General features: G+C 45.6%; 1 protein-coding gene across 3 annotated transcripts in view; it reads left to right on the top strand.

Moving 5' to 3' along the window:
- The first annotated feature begins 1983 nt into the window (after positions 1–1983).
- Positions 1984–25798, top strand: part of MATR3 (matrin 3) — a 35816-nt gene continuing 12001 nt past the window's right edge. For 2 of the 3 annotated variants that reach the window (XM_073567748.1, XM_073567747.1), the window contains exons 1-7: positions 1984–2140; positions 8905–9772; positions 11832–11893; positions 14872–14898; positions 15071–15207; positions 18641–18687; positions 18931–19056. In XM_073567748.1, the coding sequence (XP_073423849.1) occupies positions 9035–9772; positions 11832–11893; positions 14872–14898; positions 15071–15207; positions 18641–18687; positions 18931–19056 (1137 nt within the window). In that variant the 5' untranslated portion in view covers positions 1984–2140; positions 8905–9034. The remainder of the gene's footprint in view (positions 2141–8904; positions 9773–11831; positions 11894–14871; positions 14899–15070; positions 15208–18640; positions 18688–18930; positions 19057–25798) is intronic. The other variant, XM_073567749.1, reaches the window with a different exon arrangement.

Below are 25798 nucleotides of genomic sequence, written 5' to 3'. Positions count from 1 at the left end.
TGCTTGGGTGTCCATCTGCTGGATTGAGTATAGTGAAAGACCTGTCGGTCCATATTATACTATTTCAACTGTGGTGAAATTGATGTCACTTTGGTGGTGTCTGCCACTAATTGTTGGAAATGTGAACACTCCTGATCGGGTCTCCATCTGCTGGGTTGGCTGTAGTGGAAGAATTGTCGGCCCCTATTATACTATTTCTACTCTGGTGAAATTGATGCCACTTTGGTGGTGTCTGCCACTAATTTTTGGAAATGTGTAGACTCCTGGTTGGGTCTCCTTTATATGTGATGCCTGTAGCAGTAGGCCTCCGAGACCGACAGGCCTCCACACCCTGTGAATCAACTACCCGTGTTACTATACTTATATTTTTCTGACAATGGTAGTTTACGAAACTGATATTTGTGCCACCTGAGTGTGGCTGAGCATCAAAGCAGGTTGAGCTGTTGCATGTGGTAACAGGGCTCCCAGGAAAGCAGGCTTACACCAATCCCTCACCCACCTCGTCTTAATTTGAAGTTCAGTTCAAAGCTGTAAATCTTGGCCCAGACCCTTTTACCTCATGCGTGGCTGATTGCTGCCATGTAGTGATGAGCGAGTATACTCGTTGCTCGGGTGACCTCTGAGTATTTTGGCGTGCTCGGAGATTTAGTTTTTGTCGAAGTAGCTGCATGATTTATGGCTAATAGACAGGCTGAATACATGTGGGAGTTCCCTAACAAACAGGCATTCCTCACATACTGCATATTCAGGCTGTCCAGCAGCCACAAATCATGCAGCTGCTTCCACAGAAACTAAATCTCCGAGCAGGCCAAAATACTCAGAGGACACCCAAGCGTGCTCGGGAAAACCTGAGCAACGAGTATACTCGCTCATCACTACCATTGAAATATTGAAATATTCGCTCATCTCTAATTAGGATCCACCGGTACTATTAAGGTACCTGATAGGTGGGGGGGGCTGTTTCAGATGTCCCATTAGGACCCACCGGTACTATGCCCACCTATAATAATAATTGGAATAACTCAGCCATCATCTGCCGGGAAAGATTTGGGCTCAGCGCGCGTCAGGGATCAGACATATGCCATAACTGCATGTCATATGTCGGGAATGGGTTAGAGGAGTTGTCTGGAATTAATCCATTGATGGCCTAGCCGCGGGCATTAATTTTCTCAAAATTCTACTAGGAAATTAAGCTTGCATCAAATTTATTCGATGTGAATCGAATGTGCCATGTTATTCTCTGGGGTCCACATTCTTCCAGCATGTTCAGCGCTGACTTGGCCTCATAAGAAGAGAAGGGAAGATGGGAGAGTCGATTTGCAGGACCTCAGTCCATTGGATTGGACATCTATGACCACCTAACCATTCGCGGCTCTTCTTTGACGTCATTAATTAAAGTGTGATGACGCACATGACGTCGCAACAGCTCGGCTGATGCCGGGAGGTGAGATTTGCAGGCCTCTGTTTCAGAGGCTGATGGACCCGAGTCGACGTTGCATGAGACCTAGTCCCTCACAGATGACTACTTATATTTTTAACCCCATCCTGGCCCCTTACAATCAGTAAAATGGCGTCTGGTTGCTATTTGACTGGATTTTGCAAAAAAAATCTATATATTTTTCCAGAAAAAATTATTTTTTTAATTTGAAGTGAACTAAAATTGTCTCAATGCGATTTTACTCAGATGGGGAAATACAGAACAACGTATCGAGGAAAAACAATGACGACACCAGAGTTTTCTTTTTTGGTTTTATTAGGCTATACTTTGAGTTTACAGTTTTGCATCTATATTTTTTTCCTTCATTCATTATTCATCTGCTCTTTCCTTTTCCTTTATTTTATTTTTTTTACATTTTTTTTTTACATTTTTTTTTTTTACATTTTATCCTTTTATTCCCTCCTCTTCCACCGCAATAGAGATACACGTTGCCAAAGTAACGCAGTGGTAAACCGTCACTTCCGGTTGTTTCTGCTGTGTACTATCTAGCCAGCGGGAAGTGAACTCTATGATCTGCGCATTTTTTTTTTCCCGCCCGGAACCGGAAGAGGTGAAGCAAGTCGTTGTCGTCGTCTTCGGAGGCTCGCGCGTGTTCGTGACGACGTCAGACCGGAGTGCGCGGGGCACCGAGCGGGGATACCGGTGAGGAGGAGGAGGGAGATTTTTGAGTGTTTATTCTCCTTGGAAAACGCAGCTGCTTCTTATGAGCAGGGGGAGCCGTCTGTCGTCCATCATGGCGCTCGCGCTCTGTAATGGCGCCCGGGCCTGCTGCGTGTCTTTTGTGCTTACACTGTATCTCTCGTGTGTTCTCTTACAGCCTGGATATTTTACCTTGTATCCTACCATATAACACCACCTATATGGTACAGACATTATGGGCTGTCAGATTATATTATATTCCATGTGCTTTATAGGTGGGGAATGAATATGGAATATATGTAGATAATTGGTGCAATGAACATATTCCATATAACCCCTTAGTGACCGAGCCAAATTTTTTTAAACCTGGCCAATGTCAATTTATGGGATAATAACTCTGGAACGCTTCAACATATCCCATTTATTGTTTTTGGGTTTTTTTTCGTGACACATTATAATATATGATAATGCTAAATTTAGGTTGATATGTTTTGTGTTTATAGAAAATATCAGAAATTTGCCAAAATGTAAAAATAAAAAATGCAATTTTCAAACTTTGATTATCCCTTTAAAGGGAATCTGTCACCTATTTTTTGGCCTATAAGCTGCCGGCACCGCCATCAGGGGCTTATCTACGGCATTACAGAATGCTGTAGATAAGCCCCCGATGTACCCTGAAAGAGAAGAAAAATGAGTTAGATTATACTCACCCAGGGGCAGACCGGTCCGGAGGGCGTCACGGTCCGCTCCGGCGCCTCCCATCTTCTAGCGAAGTCCTCTTCTTTGCTTCCTGGCGCAGTCGCACTGCTCTGCCCTGTTGAGGGCAGAGCAGAGTGCTGCAGCCGCGACGGTAAGAGAAGAGGACGTCATCGCTAGAAGATGGGAGGCACCGGACTGCGACGCCCTCCGGACCGCCCCTGAGTGAGTATAATATAACTCATTTTTCTTCTCTTTCAGGTTACATCGGGGGGCTTATCTACAGCATTCTGTAATGCTGTAGATAAGCCCCTGATGGCGGTGCCGGCAGCTTATAGGCCAAAAAATAGGTGACAGATTCCCTTTAAAGGGAATGTCGCCCTTTTTTTTCCGCTTATGAACTGCCGGCACCGACATCAGGGGCTAAGCCCCCGATGTAACCTGAAAGATAAGAAAAACAAGTTAGATTATACTCACCCCGGCGTCCAATCCGATGGGTGTCGCGGCCCGGTCCGGCACCTCCCATCTTCATAAGATGCCGTCCTCTTCTTTGCTTGTTGTCGTGGCTCCTGCGCAGGCGCACTGCTCTGCCCTGTTGAGGGCAGAGCAGAGTCCTGCAGTGCGCAGGTGTCTGAAGAGGGCTCTGCCCTCAACAGGGCAGATCAGTGCGCCGGAGCCACGACAGGCAGCAAAGAGGGCGGCATCACATGAAGATGGGAGGCGCTGGACCGCAACACCCATCGGACCAAGACCGGACCGCCCCCTGGTGAGTATAGTATAACTCCTTTTTCTTCTCTTTCAGGTTACATCGGGGGCTTATCTACAGCATTACAGAATGCTGTAGATAAGCCCCTTATGTCAGTGTCGGCAGCTCATAGTCGAAAAAAGGGGTGACAGATTCCCTTTAATCCAGATAGTCATACCACATAAAAGCATTAATAAGCAACATTTTGCTCATGTCTGCCTTACATCAGCACCATTTGTAAAATGTTGTTTTATTTTGTTAGAATTTTGAGTTTTAAAGATGCAGCAGTAATTTTTCTTTTTTTTTTTTTTTTTTTTACAAGGGAACGTACAAAAAATATTTTTTAGGGACCTATCCAGGTTTGAAGTTACTGTAAGGTTCCAATATATTGGAAAACCTCCAAAAGTGATACCATTTTAAAAACGGCACCCCTCAGCATATTCAAAATTGTTTTCAGGTAGTTTATTAACCCTTCAGGTGCTTTTGAGGAATTAATGCAAAGTGGCATGACAGGAATGAAAAACTGTATTTTTACCGCTTAAATGTCGTTAACTTCGGAACAGGTCGCTGTAGCCGGCAGTCGGTAAGGCCGCTATTTGGCAGTGAACTGCCATGGCAAACATCAGGACCACACAATCATGATCTCAGGGTGCCGATGGGGATAAAGAGCGAGACCCCACACTCTGTTAACCATTTATATGATGTAGTCACTATTGACAAGAGCTTCTAAGGGGTTAAACAGATATGAACTTTGCCAACACTGATCGTGGCTGATGCAAAAAGTGGTCTATTATAGTGTAGTGGCTGCGGTGAATCGGGGTCCCAGGGTCGCTGCTGGAGCAGGCAAAAGTGGAGCTTTGCTGCAGGCTGGGATGAGGGGGTATTCCGCTGTGCGCCACTGCAGGTGATCGTTGGTGCGGGGGCTCTGCCGACTTTTCGTGAAATTTCATGCCCCCTGTGCTGCTTCTGTACGCTGCGTAAGCACACATGCAGTGCGTGTTTCTGAGCCGCAGCATATCAATTTCTCTTGCGGCAAGTCTTCTGTGCTGAATTTCCACATAGACTTGCATTAGATGCAGTAAATACGCAGTTAAAAAATAAAAAGCACATGCATTGTAAGTGCGTTTACGGTGTTTTACCAGGTGCCTGGCTTAACCTAATAAATTTAAAAAAAAATGACTTTGGGTTCGCCCCTTATTTCCCCCCCCATAACCGGCCAAGGTAAAGCAGACAGGTGGGGGGCTGATATTATCAGGCTGGGAATGTCCATGAATATTGCCCCCTTCCCAACCTATAAATACCAGCCCTCAGCTGCCCTACAATTGGTGCATCACATGAGATGCACAAATTCTGGCCCTTTGCTTGGTTCTACTGATATTGCGCTGGTGTTTTGACAATCAGGGTGATATTTTTGGGGTTTTTATGTCAGTTGTATAGTGTCAGCTGGCATCAAGCCCAGGGGTTAGTAATGGAAAGGCATCTATCAGACAATCCCATTACTAACTTAGTATGTTAAAATATTTTTGTTCGTTATTTTTCTTTTATTGTAAAAAAAATTGGTTCACCAGTTTATTAATTTAAAAAAAAAAAAGCTATATTGGTCCAAAGTAGTCCACAAATGGCAACCTGAAATATATAAAAAGAATTAAATAGACAACACAGTCCCTCGATCACCAATTTATTAACCTCACGGCTCTGACGTGGTCCATGGTGTCCCCATGACGTACACGGATTCTGTAGTACACAATCTATGGAGCCTCGTTCTGAGAACAAAGCTTCACGGGTCACACAGGCTGTGCTCTCAGAACAGTGATGACGTGAGTAATGTTACTGACAGGTTCCCTTTAAGGGAGCCTCGGAGGAGGGCTAAATCTTTAATATTTTAAAGGATTCGTCCAGGACTTCCTCTTCTGTGCTGCTCTGTTGCCGATGTCATGCTAGTTTATAGCCGGCTCCCTTCAGTTTGGCAGTAACACCCCGCTAACAGAGCAGTACATCGCTGAGCCTAATTGTGGGTTCCAAGTTTTGATGCAAGGGGGGAAGAAAGCGATCTGCAACCACCAAATAGTTTGGGTGGGTTCTGTGTTACCTCACGTGAGCTTATGTCACGTGTGCCCTGCACCCAACCACCGCTGGTGTCACTGTGCCCGCCATCGGATGTATAACTAATCAAGAGGCAGTGAGTGCTGCTGCTAGCCACTAACCTCCCGTTACTTATACGTGTGAAGGTGGGGACAGTGACACCGGCGGTGGTTGAGTGTAGGGCTTAATGAGAGAACCTTATGTGAGCGCCTGAAACGCGAGTGCCAACACCACTGGAATGGCGCTGGCATTGGAGGTGAGTAAAAGCTTTTTTTTTTTTTTTGTTACCAGGGAATAAGGGGTTGTCCAAGTAGTGTCCAACTCCTTTTAATGGGGATGCCAACTACTAGGACAACCCCTTCTTGAACTAAATGTCTGGCCCCAATAAAACAAACCATACTCCCCTCCCGTTTAGCTCTGTTCCAGCGGTGTCTGCACTCACTGTCCCGAGGCTCTCGTGCGATGGTGGTGACACGTGGTGCCCAGCATTGAATCGGCACTGGTGTGACTATCCCCGCTTTCGTTTGGATTGAATATGAGGGCTGCAGCTGATGCCTGGCTTCCTCTTAGTGTTCAAGAGAGTGATGCCAGTGCTGATCGGGCACTGGGCACCACGTGTCACAACACGACAGGAGAGCCCCGAGACTGCGAGTGCTGACGTCACAGGAACGGTACAGGCATGGCATGGGAGGGGAGTATATATATATTTTTTTTTTTTTAATCCTATAAGTGGACAACCCCTTTAAGGTTTCAGAGCTGAAATTTCCCAGTATTTTTCGCTCAATATGTATAGAGCTTGTTATAAAATAAACTTACATTGCAGGTAAATTGGCCAATGCACGGAGCGAAGGAGAGGTGAGGCTATATATGCGCAATGTTTCTATGCTGAGGCAGGATGATGCCAGGACCTGAAGCAGGTGCAATTACATTAGAGACTTAAAGGTGTACCTTATGAATGGAGGTGGTCCATGCATAGAAAAATAATCTTTTAATTGTTTTGTAAAGTTCTTGTTTCCCCCAACCCCCACTATTTTTTTTGCATGGTCGCCCACCACTTATTGCCTCTGTATTTAGTACTCGGTTGCATGGTTCAGACGACTATATTTCAAGGACCTCCTGTGGACCACAATGTCCTGACTGATTTGAACCTTCATTGTCAGATGCATATACGAGACTAAGTTTAGGTCAGCAGACCCGCAGTCAGTCCAGGCACTGCTGTCTGTATAATGCCGACCGAACCCAGCCTTACACTAGTTCGTGACTACACTTGTTTGCCAATTTATTGGGTCGTGTAAATGGGTCTTAAAGAGTTAATTGCATATATCCCAGGTGACTTTTATTTGATCTCTCACCCCTTTTTCCTATGTCTGAAGTTAGATTTGTGGTTGACATGTCTGATCAGGGATAAATACAAACTGCTTCAAGAACCTGTAAAAGTCAAAACTTTACAGATTTTATTTCTCCTTCTGATTCTTAACTTTGTTTAAAGCATTAATGCACTTTCCGTCCAGTAACTTGGGATCCCCATGCGCTTCTCCAGCTGGTGGCAACTCCGTAACTTGTCACTAAGCTCATCAGTGTGTCACTTGCAGATAGTACTAGAGCGATGGCACATGTCAATTGGTTATACCCCATTTGCAAATGTCCTGTGAGACAGAAAAGGTTGGGGCCTCTGCTATAGGGTTTGCTGCCTTTGCTTCATCGTAGTCCTGTGACTTTACACTATTCCACCCCAGACTTCTCCAGGACTGGCTATGCCCCAGAAGCACCAGGTTATTGGTGCTTTTAACATTTCATTTTTTTTTTTTTTTTTGTCGTTTTTTTTTAATGTTGCTTCTTAACTGACCTGACCGGCTCCTAAAATCTGCAATCTCTATCCTATCTAATGATGACCACACAGGTCATAGAGTTCTTCTATGCATATGTAATGATCTATTTTTAAATCTGTTCCTATGAAGGGGAGACTTCAGGCTAAAAGTTGGACCAGTGTTCTAGCTGCCATCAAGGTACCCCAAGAGGTGCAACCTGTTCAGACGACTTCTAATTCTCTCTCATGTCTAGGAAATGCCCTTGTTCCCTATGTTTGCTTTATGCAGAATGGTATACATTGGCTTAAAAAGCAAGTTGGTATCTCTCCATCCCTGGTGTGACTATTCAATATCACTTTCATATGTGGGAAAACTGCGACCTGGGAGCGTTTGTAATATACGATCTTTAGATTACAGAATGAAGTTCTCATTATGTAGGGTTCTGTAATCTACATTGCCTCCTGCTCTTATTTGAGGGCCTAATTTGATGCTCCACCTCTTTGTACGAGGAGAAGTCAGAAAATATATGGTTTCCTGCTGATGGGATACAACTTTATCACCTAGTCTGCTCCGGTGATGGGTGGCAGAAAACGTTAAATGCTTAAGCTACACTCAGTTTATTGTATACTGTGCCATTTCAGTGCGAACGGAAGATTAACTTCATCTTTTGTAGCTGTATACTTTGGCTTAACTGCTTTAGAAAAACATCCGTCTGATGGATCCATCAGAAAGCTTACTTCCAACTTTATGTAGCTTTATTTCAGACTCTACGGTATCGGTTTACTTTCTTGCTTTACCATTTAGACTGGATCGGTGCAATTTCATAGGATAAAACCTAGCAGGAAACCTTACTTTCTGACTTCCTCTCTCATTTCGGAAGAGCTCTCGCTGTGTCCATGCTTTACCTTGTTCGATACTCTGTAAGTGCTGGTAGAAAATAATTGATCTGAAGATGTCCTATCCCGTATTTTTAGCTCCCAGTATGAGGTATTGCCGTTCATTTTAAAACGGTTGATAAAGTATCATGTTCACCTTTTATGAATTGCGTTAGTCCTGTTACACCCACCTGGTCAATCTTGCTTGGTGTATCCTTTTAAGATGTACTTTTATGTTTTCTTTCTTGGGTCAGTGTCCTTTTTACCATGAACAGTATAAGAATGTGGACACTTTAAGTAATGACTCAACTTACAAAGTTCTACCAAACCAGTACCGAATTGAAAACTGAGAAGTCTCATGTAGATCCATCTCTACATGCAATTTTCTTGCCCCTCTGTTCACGATCTGCTCAGCAGAACGTCCTCTGTTGTTGGATCCTTACTTTATTTTCATTCTTGGGACTGTGTTTAGGAAATGTTAATTTTTTTTTTTTAATCCTATTTTTGTTCAAATTGTATCCAGATTTCTGTTGTTGACTAAAATTACTTGTTTTTCTACAGAATTGTGTGCCGTCTTTCTGCTTAACGAAGATCCTTCAGTCTTCCTCATAGCTACGTTCTCAGCCGTAAATATACTCCTTCTCGGGACATTCTCATTTTTGCTCTTCTTGCCACAAACCAGCCCAGTAACATGTCGAAGCCATTTTCTCAGTCTTTAGGCAGAGACTTTATGAACGTCGGTTCTGGCCCCCAAGGCTCTCGTGGCTTGTCCAGTTCCTCCAAAAACTTGCCATCGATATTTAGTCTTGGTAATCGAGGTCCTCCACCTATGCCTCCTCAACACAGAGGAGAAACCAATCCGGCCAATAAGATCTTGGCCAGCTTTGGTCTGTCCTCTAGGGATTTGGATGAATTAAGTCGCTATCCCGAGGAGAAGATTACTCCTGAAAGTTTGCCGCAGCTAATTCAGCAGATTAAGAGGAGGAGGTCGGAAGACATGTCTATGTTAGGTTACAGAGAGAGGCTTCCTCGAGAGTCTTTGAGAGGATCTGGCAGTGACTGGGATGATGATGTAAGAGCTTTCAGAAGAGAGAGCTTTGGTGAACGCTCTTCTGGTCTCGACCACGTGGTCGATTATGACCACGGGAGCCGCTCTCGAGAGCCCACATTTCGCGAAAGGCTGGATATAGACGACCGCTTAAGAGATCGGGAAAGGTTTAGAGAAGACCGCTTCGCATCTGATGCTCCTTTCCGTAAGCTTAGTAACGACTACGACTCCATGAGCTACAGACAAGCGCAAGAGCGATCTGTCTTTGAAAAGGCAAGAGGAATGCCGTCCATTAGAAATATTGACGATTTCCATGGAGTAATGCCGAAAGATTTTCCCCAAATCTGTTCTCTATGTGACATACCAATACATACTAAGAAGGTGAGTTCCTACCTCCATAGCTTATTTTGGCCATGAAACCTTGTACTCCTTTGTTGAAGTCATGATAAATCCTACACTTTGGGTTCACTCTGATCTTTTAAAAACATTTAATCAGAATTTTCTACAACTCTTAGATAATGGTATCTTCTCAAATATTCTCACTTTGTCTGTATAATGCATATGATCATCAGCCAAAATCCAATTTTGTTCCGCTGCTCTTCCCTTAATTTTCTTACATGTATCATTCCCTCTCGAGTCGTATCTGTATTTGCCTTGTTCCAAAATATTGTAGTCTTGTTGGATCCCAATTTCTCTGGGATTTTATACTCTAATCTCACTTAGATGGTTTGGGCTGTAAAAGTCTTAGGAAACTAAAGGGAGGTCCCTATTCAAATCCTTTGGTTCTTCAGCTCCCACTAGCCCTTGATCAATGTAATATGATTAGGGCAAAATCTTATTTGATGGCCTTGCTGAACCTCGTTGGCTAACCTCCGATATCGACCAACGGTGTGTCACATCTTCCCTCTAATTTATGTACTAAGTAATGTCTAGTGGGTGGGTGGGCATTATTTGAAGATCCCGTTTGAGTCCTTGCACTTGGCCATGCCTTCTGCTCTCTCGCCCGATACTCCCTTAAACTTATATTTTTCCGACTACAGTCTCTTGAAATCTGATGCTTGACATTTACCCCAAGAATTCCTTCTCTATTCTCACTCAGTTTCTAAACATTAAAAAATAAAAAATGGAAGCCAACTTTTTGCCTGGATGGCAGATTTGTTTCATGTGACCACTACTTTCTTGTCTTCTACAAACACTTGAGCGTTTTTGTTGTTTTCTCGATGAGCACCAAAATTTCCAACATCGTGAGCTCGATAACTTTTTTTTTTTTTTCTTTACAGCAGTTTATAGACCTCACCAAAGAATATTTTTCTAAGGAATGTTGTAACCGTAGAGAAGAGCAAAATATTAATTTCAACCATCTGAATTTATTACAGAACCGTATTCCCTTCACTTAGACCGGTTTCATGTGTCGGTTAATGCCGACTGTGCTCGAATCGGGAAAATCAAGCCAGACCGCCATGTCTCTCGACCTGAACTAGCTGCTCCATATATAGATGTTACACGGTTAGATGAGGGCAGGAGGGCTACGTCTTCAGCGTCACACATGATGCGTGCTTGACGGATGTGTAAAACCGGCAACGAAACCTAGATGTACTAAACAAGAAGTATAGAAGAAATCCAGCAGGAGTGGTGACCTCATGATTAGTTCCATTTTTGACTGGTGGATAACTTATGCTCTGACCTCATGGATCAAGAACAGAGCTTAGTGATCGTTTTGTCCTAATGCCAAGGGGGCAAGCTCCTGCTGTAGCTAATATTTTTACAGCTAAAGACAGGACAGTGAGTAGGGAGGAGTGGGGATTGGTAGAGACCCATAGAGAAGATATCTCAATATTTATCAGTAATATGAGGGTAAATAGAAGCAAAGAAAAGCTGGGGGGGGTGTCTAACTTCTACAACGGGTAGTATGGGGTTCCTGTTGGACTAAATGGCAAGATGACCCAATGGCTTTTTCCATTTTTGTTTTATGAGGGATACAGAGCGAGACAAGTTTTGACGTCCACTCCTCCGCTCTATCTGCGGCTGCCTGATACTGGTTGTCATGGAATGCGAGACACCCACAGCTACTTTCTTCCAAAGACAGTGCCATATCTGACCACAGGCAGAGTGTGATATTGCAGTTTGCTGAAATGCCAGAAATAACTGTGGGCAGATGTGATGTTTCTAGAAGATAAGACCCATGTTTTTCTAATTCTAGACGACCCGTTTCTTGGGAAGAATAGGTAGCTTGGTCTTGATGGTATCAGACACTTGTAATCACTACGTGTGGACAAAAGACTAAATTGAGGAACTTTTTGGCCTTTGCTGTCTTATACGGTTCTGTAATAAAGAGAAAAATAGCACAATGTCTCATACCCATTCACCGATTTTGTGAGGGAATTATTTTGCCCAGTTTTATCATGTTTGTACTGTGATACTAAATATTTCTTTTCTGTAGGGTTGGCATGAACACGTCATCGGCCCGACTCACAGAAGGCATTGTCTGCTGCTGATCAACCTGTACGTCAAGTATTATCATTACATTTGTGTTTCGGAATAGGATATGTATTGTCAAGGCGTTAGGATTGCAGATTGGACTTTAAGGACTTGTTTTTTTGTTTTTTTTTTATGACCACATTGCTGATTTCCCCTGTAACTGGGCTGGTATATTACCCCAGTTACAGGAGAATTTCAGCCTCCTGGCTACATTGCAAAGTTGACTGGATCTCCTAGGACCCAGCAGTTACTGCTTCCTCTTTACACCCAGCGACAACTGGTTCACTGGGTCCCCAAGAGCGTATTGCAGCCTAATTTGTGTACACAAGCACTGCTTCTATGCTGTGTATACAGAGATGGGAAAAGGTAAACATGATGATAAACCATATAAATGGAGATTCAGTGGTGTTTGTGTATGAGGGTAATTCCAGCAGCAAACACTAAGACATCCGTCACAAGGGTGTCAAAGAAATAAGTTAAAATAACTCATAATATTAGTGTGCGCTTGGAACACTCGTAGAGAAGAGGGAAATCTAAATTAGGTGGTTATAGAAAAAAAAACCTCTTATAAGTGCTCTTTATGTAGCTGGATAATAACAAGAAAATTGTGATTAAAAATAGACAATTGTAAGACCTCAGAAGTGCTTAAGCGAAAAAATGTGTGTGTGTGTGTGTGTATATATATATATATATATATATATATATATATATATATATATATATATATAGATAGATGGATGGATGGATGCATGCTGGTGGCAATCTTAGTTCCAACCTGAACAATCATTAAAAACTAAAAAGGCATGAGTAAGGGTAAAAACCTAAAATCACTGAACAGGTTATATATTACAGGGTACCTGATAGCAGCTTAAGAAAAAGTCAAACTGCAGCCTGTGAATGGCTGTGCAGAGTAGCCGCAATAGTAAATGCACAAGTCAGAGAGTGGTACCTGTAAAGATAATGCGATGCGGAGTCCTCACTCCAGTAAGCGGTGCAGGTTAAAATAGCGCTTTCTGCGCTAGCGCTTGGAAAAAGAGGGGGGGTTTGTACACAGGGGTGTAGACGAGTTACAGGGGCTGCCCCAGCCGGTGGCAGCCTCCTGTCAGTGTACCTCCAGCTGTGGAGCAGACGTGAGCGGCCTCTCGTGCTACCGACGTCTGTGAGCTGCTCCAGGTGTACAGGACCTTCGTGACGTGAGTCAGCACATGACCACGTCGGTTTCACTTTTTTTTTTTTTTTTTTTCTATAACCACCTAATTTAGATTTCCCTCTTCTCTGAGTGTTCCAAGCGCACACTTATGAGTTATGATGATAAACCATGACTTGTCTTCTCATTGGGGAGTCTGGCTGTGTCTGACAGCCGCTCCCCACAGCTTCAGGAACTTGTGCAAACTTCTTAGGGTGCTTTAACTTTGCGTTTAAGGACACACTCGGTGTCCCGTCGGGGCATATGTCCGAAAACCCACACTGGGATTCGGACATTTGCGGCGACGAAGCCATAGACTAATGGTGCCGGCAGAGCGAACATGCTCTCTTAATGTGCATCATTTTCTGGTGTGTATGATTAGAGGAGTCTGACATTGAGACTTAGTAGACTGCATCTGAGCGTCCACCTCCTGTAGGCGTACACTCCTAAAAACGTTTCCTCTTCCGGCACCATTACTTTCTATGGCCCCGTCAGCTCATACATCCTAATCCCGTTTTGCGTGGGGAAGGGGATTCGTACGTATGCGCTGACAGAGAACAGAGTGTGCCTAAATGCAATGGGAAAGCACCCTTAGACTGCATTAATGTTTTAGATAATGCAAGGATTAGTGTGGATTGTCCAGACGTTTATAGTCTGTGGCAGGGGTGGGCAATTAATATTCCCGAGAGGCCACGAGACTGTTGTGGAGAGCCGAACCAATAGGCTGAAAGCAATTTTGCTCAATATTAAAATTAGCATCTTTATATAAAATAATTGTATCACTTAATATTGAGCAGAATGAATTTTGCTGATATCCCCTATATACTATACGAGTCCGCACACCGCTCCCTACATACAGTATGAGCTTCCTGTACGTGAGACCCCCGCGTGGCCTCTCTCTGTGCAGCGTGAGACCCCCGCGCGGCCTCCTATATACATGTAAACATCCCATACACTTACGAATAAAAAAAAAAATCACACTCTCCTCGCTCCCTAATCCTCGGTGCTTTGCTCCGGTCTCTTTTGAACTGACTCTCCATACAGCAATGTAATGACGTCATCACGTTTGCTGTCTCACTGATTAGTGGAAGAAGGATCTGGAGGCTACTTCCTTCATCAATGTATTCACTGCTTTCTGCATCCTGAGGATGTAGATAGCGGTGCAAGTGGACATATGGCTGGTGAGGGCATGGTGCGTCCCGTGGACCACTGTTTCAGTCCTTCTGATGGCTGTCTGTGTGCCAGAGTGGAACAGCCAAAGGGCTGGATATGGCCGCAAGTTACCCACCTCTGATCGCGATGGGCAGTCCAAAAGCCGTTAATTTTAAGACACAGGTTGGAAAATGGCTTGCTTTCCACTAATGCAGCTGCTCCAGTCATCATTTATGGGTCCATCAAAGATGGCGCTTTAATAATTTCTTTGTTTTTTTTAATGAAGGGCGGCACGGTGGCTCAGTGGTTAGCGCTGTAGCCTTGCAGCGCTGGAGTCCTGGGTTTGAATCCCACCAAGGACAACATCTGCAAGGAGTTTGTATGTTCTCCCCGTGTTTGCGTGGGTTTCCTCCGGGCACTCCGGTTTCCTCCCACATTCCAAAGACATACTGATAGGGAATTTAGATTGTGAGCCTTCAGGGACAGCGATGCTAATGTGTGCAAAACTGTAAAGCGCTGCGGAATATGTTAGCGCTATATAAAAATAAAGATTATTATTATTATATTTGTTATTTTTATAAAATATATATTTCTTTTATAATTTGTCAATTTTAGACCTTAAGTGTGAGGTGTAATATTTTTTTTTTTTCTTTTTAAAATCTAGATATCCAGATTGGAAAGGACATGGCATGTAAGTATCCACTCACCCGAGCCATTATGATGGGTGGCAGTCAAGTCTGTGCATTCACAGTGGCAATCAATCCCAACATCTGCTAGTAATGGATGCTCTTGTTTTTTTTTCTAATCCTCTTGTATTTTGTTTCTGCAACAGCTACATAGTGATAAACATATTTGTCTTGCAGTGGAGGTGACGCAGTCATGCTGCGGCAGTCTACAAATAATGCACCAGGACTTTTGGGACCGCCACCCCCACCTAATTCAATGTTTTCTATGGGAGGTGGACCTGAAGGAAGACGAGGAAATCAAAGGGGTCACTTAGGTGAGTGAGATTTGTCCTATTAATTACCCACCCAACTCAAAATCATCGATCCGTTACTCATAGACAAGCCTGTCGTGGTCACCACTAGTGTTTTGGTGTATTCGCACACCTTTTAGTCTTGTTCCCAGCGCCACTATGGGTCACATATGTATTACCCATTTCCTGTGGGAGACGAGACTTATTTGGATGGCAGCACCATCGCAACGGATTATCCTTGTACCTAGTATTTCCCACTAGGTCCAACCTCGATCCACCGACTGCAGCCATCATAAGCGTCCTCAGTTGTTTTTTCGTAACATCCCCATGTCAGTAGCCTGAGAGTTTGTCACTTTTCCTCAATATATTCAGATTAATACCCCATATGCGTCGGTGTCTTCTATATTTTAAGATCTGAACTGAATCTGTTAACCAGTTAAATTGCAATCACTCTCAGCGGCGTTTAAGATGTGTCGGCTGGAAGCACCACACAAGGCCTGACCATCGGCGCCCCTGTCATGTGATCGTTGGTTGCCGCTGAGTTGTCATGACAGCCAGGGGTCTGCAGAAGACCCCAGTGCCTGTCACTGACTCTTATGAATGCCGGCTCGTGGCCGGCATTCATAGACCATGATTTCTCCCACACATAACAGTAAAAAAAAAAAAAAAGTTTAAAAAAAATAAATAAAATAACACTAATTCAAATCGCCCCCATTTTGAGCAATTGAAAATAAAATAAGACACATTTAGTTTTGTTGCGCTCATAAACGTCCGATTTATCTAAAGTAAATTAATCAGCGATAAACTGAGTAATGAGAAAAAAAAATCAAACCCTCAGAATTATTTTTTTTTTATTATTTTTTATTTTTTTTAATGTGCCGCAACATTGCAATAAAATGCAATAACAGGCTATCAAACCACTGTATCTACCACAAAATGGTATCAATAAAAATGTCAGCTCGGTATAAAAAATAAGCCCTCACCCAGCCCCAAATCCCAAAAAATGGAAACGCTGCGTGTCTTGTAAAATGGTGACATAAGCAACTTACTTTTTTTTTTCACCGCTTAAGTAAAAAAGAACCTATACATGTTTGGTATCTGCAAACTCGTAGTGACATGGAGAATCATATTGTCATGTAGTGTCGTTGTAAAGTGAAATTTGACCCGCAAAGAAATGCCTAACATGGCCGTATTGACAGAAAAATAAAAGTTATGCCTCTGGGTTATCCAGAGAAGGGACACTTTCTTTGGGATCCCACCATCAACAGCTTTTTTAAAGAGCGTCTCTCTGGAGGATCTGTAATTTCCGGCATTATAAAGACAACCTGTTGATCTTGAATGAGTCTTGCACTGATCGCTGGTGGTCATTTTTGTCACGTATAGAACCATTTTGCCAAGTTTTTTTCCACTTTTCTTTTTTTAACGATATTTTAATGTATTGGGAACATCACAAACATCTGATTGCTTGCCTCAGAAACAGGGGAACGATCAAGAGCTTCAGTCGTGCAGAAACTTAAATCTGCCTGTTGATGTATCAAAAAGAAGGATTTTTGGTACTCACCGTAAAATCTTTCTTGGAGTCTTCATTGGGGGACACAGGTAACCATGGGTGTATGCTGCTGTCGCTAGGAGGCTGACACTATGCAAATAAAGCAAAACTGGCTCCTCCTTCGTAGCATACACTCACCGACAGGCAGGAAGTACCTCAGTTAAGTGTTAAAGCAGTAGGAGAAGTAACCAACAAACTCCACATATGGACCGGCTCAACAACCAAGGCACGTAGGCTCAAAGCCAGTACAAACAAATGGGGAGGGTGCTGTGTCCCCCAATGAAGGCTCCAAGAAAGAGATTTTACGGTGAGTACCAAAAATCTTTCTCTATTGCTTCATTGGGGGACACGGGTAACAATGGGACGTCCTAAAGCAGTCCCCGAGGGTGGGAGCGGAAAGAATGCAGAGAAAAAAAGGACTGAGGCGGCCGGTGCGTAACCGCCGCCTGTAGCACCTTTCCTTCCTAGGCCTGCATCGGACTAGACATAAGTAGGAACTTTGTAAGACTTTGCAATACCGTGCAGAGATGACTAGGTCGCGGCCCTGCAACCTGTAAAGCTAAGGCCTAGCGAGAAACAGCCCCAGGATTTATCCAGAGTATGGACCGGAGAGGGGCAAGAAGGACCTAGAGAAGGACAATGTCTGCACTAAAGTGGAATGAAAAAGGAACGGAGGACGGCAGGATAATGCTGCCAACACAGAACTCCCCTGATTTCTCTTGGTAGCCAATAAGGCTAATGGAACCAAATAGTTGTTCTTACGCTCCCTGAATCAGATCTTCAGAAACTGTCGTAGAAACTTAATGCAGGTTTTCTTGCCCAAAGCATGGTCAGAATGAATTGATGAGAAAAACCCCAGTCCCTCTCAGAAGTAGGCTTCAAAGCTATGGCGTTAAACTTAAACGACTGTGAAACTGTGGCAGAAGAGTGGCCTTGCGGAAGAATATCCGGACGGTCCGGAAAGCCCCAGGAGGCGTCCATGAGCATGTATGCCAGCTCCAAGTACCAGGTCTGACTTAACAGCTTGTAGATGTCAGGACTACTGGAAATACAGCGGGGACCTATACACCGGTAAACGGGGTAACTGCTGCCGGAGGGAGCTTCTGCAGGGGGGGTGGAGGGGTCCGCTGGCTTACCACATGCTTGAATCCGGCTCCTCTTGATAGATGATAGATTAGAATCGCATCAGCAGCCCTCGGAAGTGAGAGGGTCCTGGAAATGATCCTCCTTCCCGCACCGTCTCCAGACGGTGCAGAAGACTGTATCGACCCCTTATTAAAAAAGGGGGAAGGCCACCACTGGTGACCACCGTCTTCCTCTCAGCCCTCTCCGAGGAGAGGGGTGAGGAAAGGATAAGGCAAGGACTGGCCACCAAGAGTCACCCTGAAACACCCCAAAGGGGGACAGGGGACAGAGTCCTGCCAGCGGGTCCGAGAGTGGGCGATGTGGGTGACCCCACACTGCTCTCTCGGTCGCTTAAATGTGGGAAAACAGGGTGAGAATTCTGCACCCAGTTACCCGACGAGCTGTATCTGAAAAACAAAGGGAAAAAGATTAATAAGTTCACACAGAAACCTGTGAAAGAAAACACTGCAGATCTGGTGTTAGATCCAGGTCCGCCTCCTACAGACACTAAGCTTAACCTGAGGTACTTCCTGCCTGTCGGTGAGTGTATGCTGTGAGGGAGGAGCCAGTGTTGCTTTATTTGCATAGTGTCAGCCTCCTAGCGACAGCAGCATACACCCATGGTTACCTGTGTCCCCCAATGAAGCGATAGAGAAATAAAAGATTCCTTTCACACACCACTCCGTCCATAGACTTCTATGGACCACATATATACTAATGACAACTTGTTCACATCCTATTGTATTGTAATGTTTATTGTAATTGTGTACTCTTGTATTTCAGGAATGAATGATCAGGGCCCTGGACCAAGGCGTATGCAGAACAGATCGGTATGTACATGTTCACTTACAGAGGCGGTCTGACATCTCACAAGGACACGCGCACACCTATCCTGGTGGCCGGTGTGCACAAGTGTCCTGTTTAAGTACAATGGGACATGCATTGACCAATTGTCTCAGAGGCTGTCCCACTCGGTGCGCATTAGTGCCTCTCTGCGTCCTATGCTAGAGATAGAGAATGTTGGGACACACTGAATGCGTCGGCGTTAAATTTTTATTCATCTTCTCTTCCAGCAAACCGGTAGAGTTGTTCACATCATAAACTTTGAGCGAGGGAGGAATCTGAAGAACCAGCTGCTGTGGCTGGCTGAGCCATTTGGAGTCATCACCAATTTTCTCATTTTAAACACAATGAATGAGGTATGTGTTAAGAAGGATGGAAAAATAAGTTACAAGACATGTACACTCACTGGCCACTTTATTAGGTACACCATGCTAGTAACGGGTTGGACCCCCTTTTGCCTTCAGAACTGCCTCAATTCTTCGTGGCAGAGATTCAACAAGGTGCTGGAAGCATTCCTGAGATTTTGGACCATATTGACATGATGGCATCACACAGTTGGCGCAGATTTGTCGGCTGCACATCCCTGATGCGAATCTCCCGTTCCACCACATCCCAAAGATGCTCTATTGGATTGAGATCTGGTGACTGAGGAGGCCATTTGAGTACAGTAAACTCATTGTCATGTTCAAGAAACCAATCTGAGATGATTCGAGCTTTATGACATGGCGCATTATCCTGCTGAAAGTAGCCATCAGATGTTGGGTACATTGTGGTCATAAAGGGATGGACATGGTCAGCAACAATACTCAGGTAGGCTGTGGCGTTGCAACGATGCTCAATTGGTACCAAGGGGCCCAAAGAGTGCCCAGAAAAAATTCCCCACACCATGACACCACCACCACCAGCCTGAACCGTTGATACAAGGCAGGATGGATCCATGCTTTCATGTTGTTTACGCCAAATTCTGACCCTACCATCCGAATGTCGCAGCAGAAATCGAGACTCATCAGACCAGGCAACGTTTTTCCAATCTTCTACTGTCCAATTTCGATGAGCTTGTGCAAATTGTAGCCTCAGTTTCCTGTTCTTAGCTGAGAGGAGTGGTACCCAGTGTGGTCTTCTGCTGCTGTAGCCCATCTGCCTCAAAGTTTGACGCACTGTGCGTTCAGAGATGCTCTTCTGCCTACCTTGGTTGTAACGGGTGGCAATTTGAGTCACTGTTGCCTTTCTATCAGCTCGAACCAGTCTGCCCATTCTCCTCTGACCTCTGGCATCAACATGGCATTTCCGGCCACAGAACTGCCGCTCACTGGATTTTTTTTCTTTTTCGGACCATTCTCTGTAAACCCTAGAGATGGTTGTGCGTGAAAATCCCAGTAGATCAGCAGTTTCTGAAATACTCAGACCAGCCCTTCTGGCACCAACAATCATGCCACGTTCAAAGGCACTCAAATCACCTTTCTTCCCCATACTGATGCTCGGTTTGAACTGCAGGAGATTGTCTTGACCATGTCTACATGCCTAAATGCACTGAGTTGCCGCCATGTGATTGGCTGATTAGAAATTAAGTCTTAACACACAGTTGGACAGGTGTACCTAATAAAGTGGCCAGTGAGTGTATGTGTAATATATAGTATATGTGTGTATTCATGTGACGCAGAGCTGCTAGTGCTGGAATGAAAGCTAGAGGGGTCCGGCCACTTATATTTTATCCCCGCGAGTAGGACCAAAGGCGGCCTTCATCCCAGGTACACTAACACCTCGGTATTACATCGATATGTTGGTGGAACTGATGGTGCGGCCATTTCTCCAAAGTGTCCGAGGAGCTACATAGTACATAGTTTTGAAGGCTGAAGGAAGACCTTATGTCCATCTAGTTCAGCCTATTTTTAGTGCAGCTGTTCTGCATTGTTGATCCTGGGGAAGGCAAAAAACCCACAGAGTAGCAGCCAATTTTCTCCATAGGGAAAAAAGTTCCTTCCCCAAAGCTGGGTCAACCATCTACCTATAATATTATGTTATTCGTAACCTTCTATACTGTTACAAGAAAAGCATCCATTCCTTTCTTAAATTCATTCAGTGAGTTGGCCATCACCACTTCCTCAGGAAGAGAATTCCAGAGCCTCACTGCTCTTACCGTGAAGAACCCTCTTCTATGCTGGTGCAGAAATTCTTTCCTCCAAACGAAGAGAATGCCCCCTTGTTTTTGTCACAGTCCTTGGTACAAACAGTTCATTGGAGAGATCTCTGTATTGCCCTCTGATATACTTGTACATATATATTAAGTCTCCCCTAAGTCTTCTCTTTTCTAGAGTAAATAGACCTAATTTTGATAACCTTTCTGGGTATTGTAGTGAACCAACTCCATTTATCATTTTAGTAGCCCGCCTTTGAACCCTTTCAAGTTCAGTAATGTCTTTCTTGAGCACCGGCGTCCAAAATTGCACACAATACTCCAAGTGTGATCAACATGAAATCCAACCAATAATAATCAAGTGTCTTTTAACAATACCAAATCCCGTCCGTCCCATAGGTAGTAAAAATTACCCCAAGACAGAAAAAGCACTATGCACAAACATAATAAAAACATAAATTTATTGATTAATATTAAAAAACAATCATGGAAAACCTCTGTTATAAGACACGTGCATAGCTATATAAATCCAAAAGATCGATAATATTGGACAATGGAGAGATCATAAATGCTAAACAATGGATGAAAATACTATGGAAAAAATATTACCATGAGGTAAGCCAAATAAATATAAACCTATAGCTCAGATAGCAATCATGGTAATTACTGAATTAGAAAAGGCTCCTCATGGACACCATACCAAAAATAGCACAACTCACTCTCCCTTCAAATGTCCGATACCGCTAGGTAGCAATTCTTGCAACACAATTAATTATAAGTGCCCCAACATAATTAATAGCACTACTATGTAAAAATCCGTGTTTGCAGATAATGCTACACCCGCGGTCAGCAACAATTAAAGCACAACTTGCTTACATGGATGTGAGTAGCAGCATGTCCCACTCCCCGACGCGCGTTTCGTCCTCTTCCTCAGGGGGCATGTCGGGGAGTGGGTTGTGCTATTTTTGGTATGGTTGGGACTACCTATGGGACGGACGGGATTTGGTAATACTCCAAGTGTGATCTGACGACTGATTTGTACAGAGGGAGAATTATGTTTCTTTATCGCCTTATTGGGGGACACAGAATACCATGGGTGTATGCTGCTTCTGCTAGGAGGCTGACACTATGCAAAAACAAGAAAATTAGCTCCTCCCTGGCAGTATACACCCACCGACAGGCACCAAGCACCTCAGTTTGTGCTTAGTGTCTGTAGGAGGCGGACCGGGATCTCCCCAGATCCGCAGTTATTAATCCAATTTTTCCTTTCAGGGTTTAGTTTGAACTTTTTAATCCTTTCTTCTTTTATCTTTTAGGTTTTTTCCGTTGGGAAACAGGGTATACTTATCACCCTGATTTCCTATATCATGCGGCTGAGCGAGCAGTGTGGTGTCACCCACATCGCAACTCTCAGTACCGCAGGCAGGACTTTTCCCTATCACCTTCCGGTGATAAGGGTTGTGGACAGGTGGCTGGTCCTTGCCGAATCCCCCTCCTCACCCCTCTCTCGGGACAGGGCTGAGAGGAAGACGGCGATCGCAGGTGGTTCAAGCCGTCTTCTGCAGGATGCGGGTACAGAGGACTCCCTTCCCCCCAGCGGCCTGCCGTTTCCCCGTGGGCCCCTGTGGTCATCCTCTTCAGGGACGTCAGGTAAGTGCCTGTACGTTCCCTCCGGCCCCGCATAGGCTTCAGTGCATGGGAGAAGTTGGACCTTGGGATTACATGTCCACAGTTTTTGAATCTCCCGCCCTTTCTGCCTGCCGCGCGCTCCCACAGCTGTTTGCGTCCCTTCCCTCCCCCTTTTCTAGTCAGGGAGACTCTGGGGATCCCTTCACTCACCGCAGCAGCGTCGCAAGCAGGGGACCGCTGTCATATTGCTTCCTGAGCGCGGTATGTCGGGGTAGGCATGGGGCTGCGGCGCCGTCACTTTTACTTTCACCCCCTCAGCGAGGGGAATTTCTCTGCTCCCTCCTCCCTTCCTGAGCGCGCTCTTTTCAGCGCGGCTTTTCTAGCCCATCACAGGGCTTCTTTCTCTTTGAGATGCCAGCCTCCCCTTTCTGCCATGCCCTCTCCGTCGCCGTTAGCCAATCACGGCGCAGCCGCTAAGCTCCGCCCCCATCTTCCAGCACAAGGATTTCCTGGGTTTTCACTACCTTCCTGCGCTGCTTGGGGGACACTTCGGCGTTTCTTCTGCTGCTCGCACAGAATCTCGGTAGGCTCGGCTCTGGGACAGGGATTAGCTCTCCTCGGCAGTTATTCCCTAATTTCTGCGGCCATTCACTTATGCCCAACCCTCTGAAGCAGAGGCTTCAGGCCATTCACTTATGCCCAACCCTCTGAAGCAGAGGCTTCAGGCCCACCGCTACCTATTACGCCTGTGCGAGCTGTAAAAAGAAGTGGGCATCGGGTCAGTCGTCCCCATTCTGCCCCCCCAGCAGTCCTTCCATTATGTCAGCATCTCAGGAACGCACAGAGTCCCGGGCGGAGGGCGCTCTTCCCTCCTCTCTCCCCCCGGAGTGGGCCGTTACAATGTCACAGTCTGTTTCTGACTTGACAAAAGTATCACAGTCGCTGGTCCAGGTCTTAGAACGATTACCTCAGCTATCCTCAGCCACCTCTGCCCCGACCACCTCTCGGGGTGAGTCGTCCGCACCTGACCGTGACCTTCAGAGAGACAGACAGGGAAGGACTTCTAGGAAGCGGGCTCTGTCTACTTCGTCTTCGAGCTCGCAGGGCCCTTCCGCTCCCAGGCCTCCTTCTCCTTCCTCGGATGACAGCCTTTAGTCAGGCGATGATTCTCATTCGGAAGCTAGCTCAGAGGGGAACAGCGTTTCTAAAACGCGGGACATGGTCGATAGTCTTATTACAGCTATCTTCCAAACACTAAAACTTAAACAGGATGAGGCTCCGGCTCAGGAAAGCTCAGTTCTCCTTAGACGAGCCAGACCTCCGTCCCGAACCTTTCCCAATCACAACGATTTCGATACTACCTTATCCAAACACTGGGAGCGCCCTGAGCAACGCTTCTCAGGCCGCAAGTATTTGGACGTTCTGTACCCCTTTGACGCAGAACTGCTCTCAAAGTGGTCCAAGGCTCCAGAGGTAGATCCTCCAGTATCCCGGATAGCCTCTAAAACGGTGCTCTCTCTGCCAGACGGGGCATCGCTCAAAGATCCTACTGACAGGCAGATTGAATCTCTGGCTAGGTCTATCTTTGAGGCATCTGGCGCCTCTCTCTGCCCTATTTTCGCATCCGCCTGGGTGGCGAAGGTCATTTCCGCTTGGGCAAAAATTCTTCGCAGAGGCATCTTAGCGTCAGCTCCTCGAGACGAATTGGCAGATCTTGCAGATCAGATTAACCAGGCGGGAAAATACCTTTTGGCCGCCTCCTTGGACGCGGCCGGCTGCGTAGAAAGGGCTAACAGTAACATAGTAGCTGTACACCGAGTCCTTTGGCTAAAGTCATGGAATGCGGACACTACTTCGAAAAAGTCGCTTACCAATCTGCCATTCCATGGCTCTAGGCTCTTTGGAGCAAAGCTGGATCAGATAATTTCCGATGCCACTGGAGGTAAAAGTACTTCGCTTCCCCAGTCTCGACCAAAACGTCCCTTCAACAAAAGGGGGTTTCGACCATTCAGGCCCTTTCGTCCCTTCTCTGCCACGGAGAGAGCCACTCAACAGGATCGGCCGCCTGCCACCAGGGAGCGGGATCAGAGGAAACCTTCCTACAAACCCACTCCTCGCTGGAGATCTAGAGGACAATATTCCAGATCTGCAGGAGCCAATTCCGGCAGATTTTCGTCTAAGTGACGGGTCACCCCCACCTGGAATTTCTTACAGGGTGGGCGGCAGACTTTCCTTTTTCGCGGATGCTTTGCTGTCCGCTTGGGTCAGAGAACTCGTCGCATCCGGTTACAAAATCGAATTTGCTTCACTCCCGAACAGACGGTTTTTCCGGTCTTGGCCTCCGCGACAGCGGGCCCAGGTTCCGGGTTTTCTGCAGGCCATTTCCTCCCTTCTTTCCGCCGGAGTCATTGTTCCCGTTCCCTCAGACGAACGGTTTTCCGGGTTCTACTCCAATCTCTTTGTAGTCCCGAAGAAAGACGGCTCTCTTCGTCCTATTCTGGACCTCAAATTGCTCAATCGCCACGTGAAGATTCTTTATTTCAGGATGGAGTCTCTTCGGTCGGTGATTGCTTCCATGGAGCCCGGGGAATTTCTCTGCTCGGTGGACATTCTGGATGCCTATCTGCACATTCCAATATGTGTGCAACATCAGAAGTATCTTCGATTTGCGTTTCAGGGAGACCACTTTCAGTTCACAGCTCTCCCTTTCGGCCTAGCTTCAGCGCCCCGGGTTTTCACGAAGGTGATGGCGACCGTCATGGCCATCCTTCGCTCCAGAGGGATCCTCATCATCCCTTATCTAGACGATCTTTTGATCAAGGGTTCGTCTCGCCAGGACTGTCTCCGGAGCCTTCAGATAACCCTGGACACTCTCAGCCGCCTAGGTTGGCTGGTCAACAAGGAGAAGTCCATTCTGATCCCCACCCAGCGTCTGACCTTTCTGGGTATGGAATTCGACACGGAGCTAGCCCGTGTTTTTCTTCCAAAGGAAAAATTTACAACTCTGTCCAAGGGCATCAGAACTCTCAAGAGGCCTGCTCCCATTCCCATTCGGTTCTGCATGAAGGTCCTGGGGAAGATGGTGGCCTCCATGGAAGCAGTGCCCTTTGCGCAGTTTCACCTTCGCCCCCTCCAGCTGTTTCTGCTTTCAGCCTGGGACAAGACCACGAGGTCCTTGGACCGTCCTATTCGGCTTCCTCTCAGAGTGAGGCAGTCTCTCACTTGGTGGCTACGGCCAGCGTCAGTTCTCCAAGGGAGGTCCTTCCTTCCGCCTCAGTGGCGAATCATCACCACCGATGCGAGCCTTCTAGGATGGGGAGCCGTGTTCCATCAGA

This window comes from Dendrobates tinctorius, unplaced genomic scaffold (genome assembly GCF_039654945.1).
Source record: "Dendrobates tinctorius isolate UK_male_01 unplaced genomic scaffold, ASM3965494v1 ptg000020l, whole genome shotgun sequence".
Lineage (NCBI taxonomy): Eukaryota > Metazoa > Chordata > Amphibia > Anura > Dendrobatidae > Dendrobates > Dendrobates tinctorius.
Note: the sequence above shows the minus strand (reverse complement) of the source record. Positions and strands in the feature narration are given on the sequence as shown.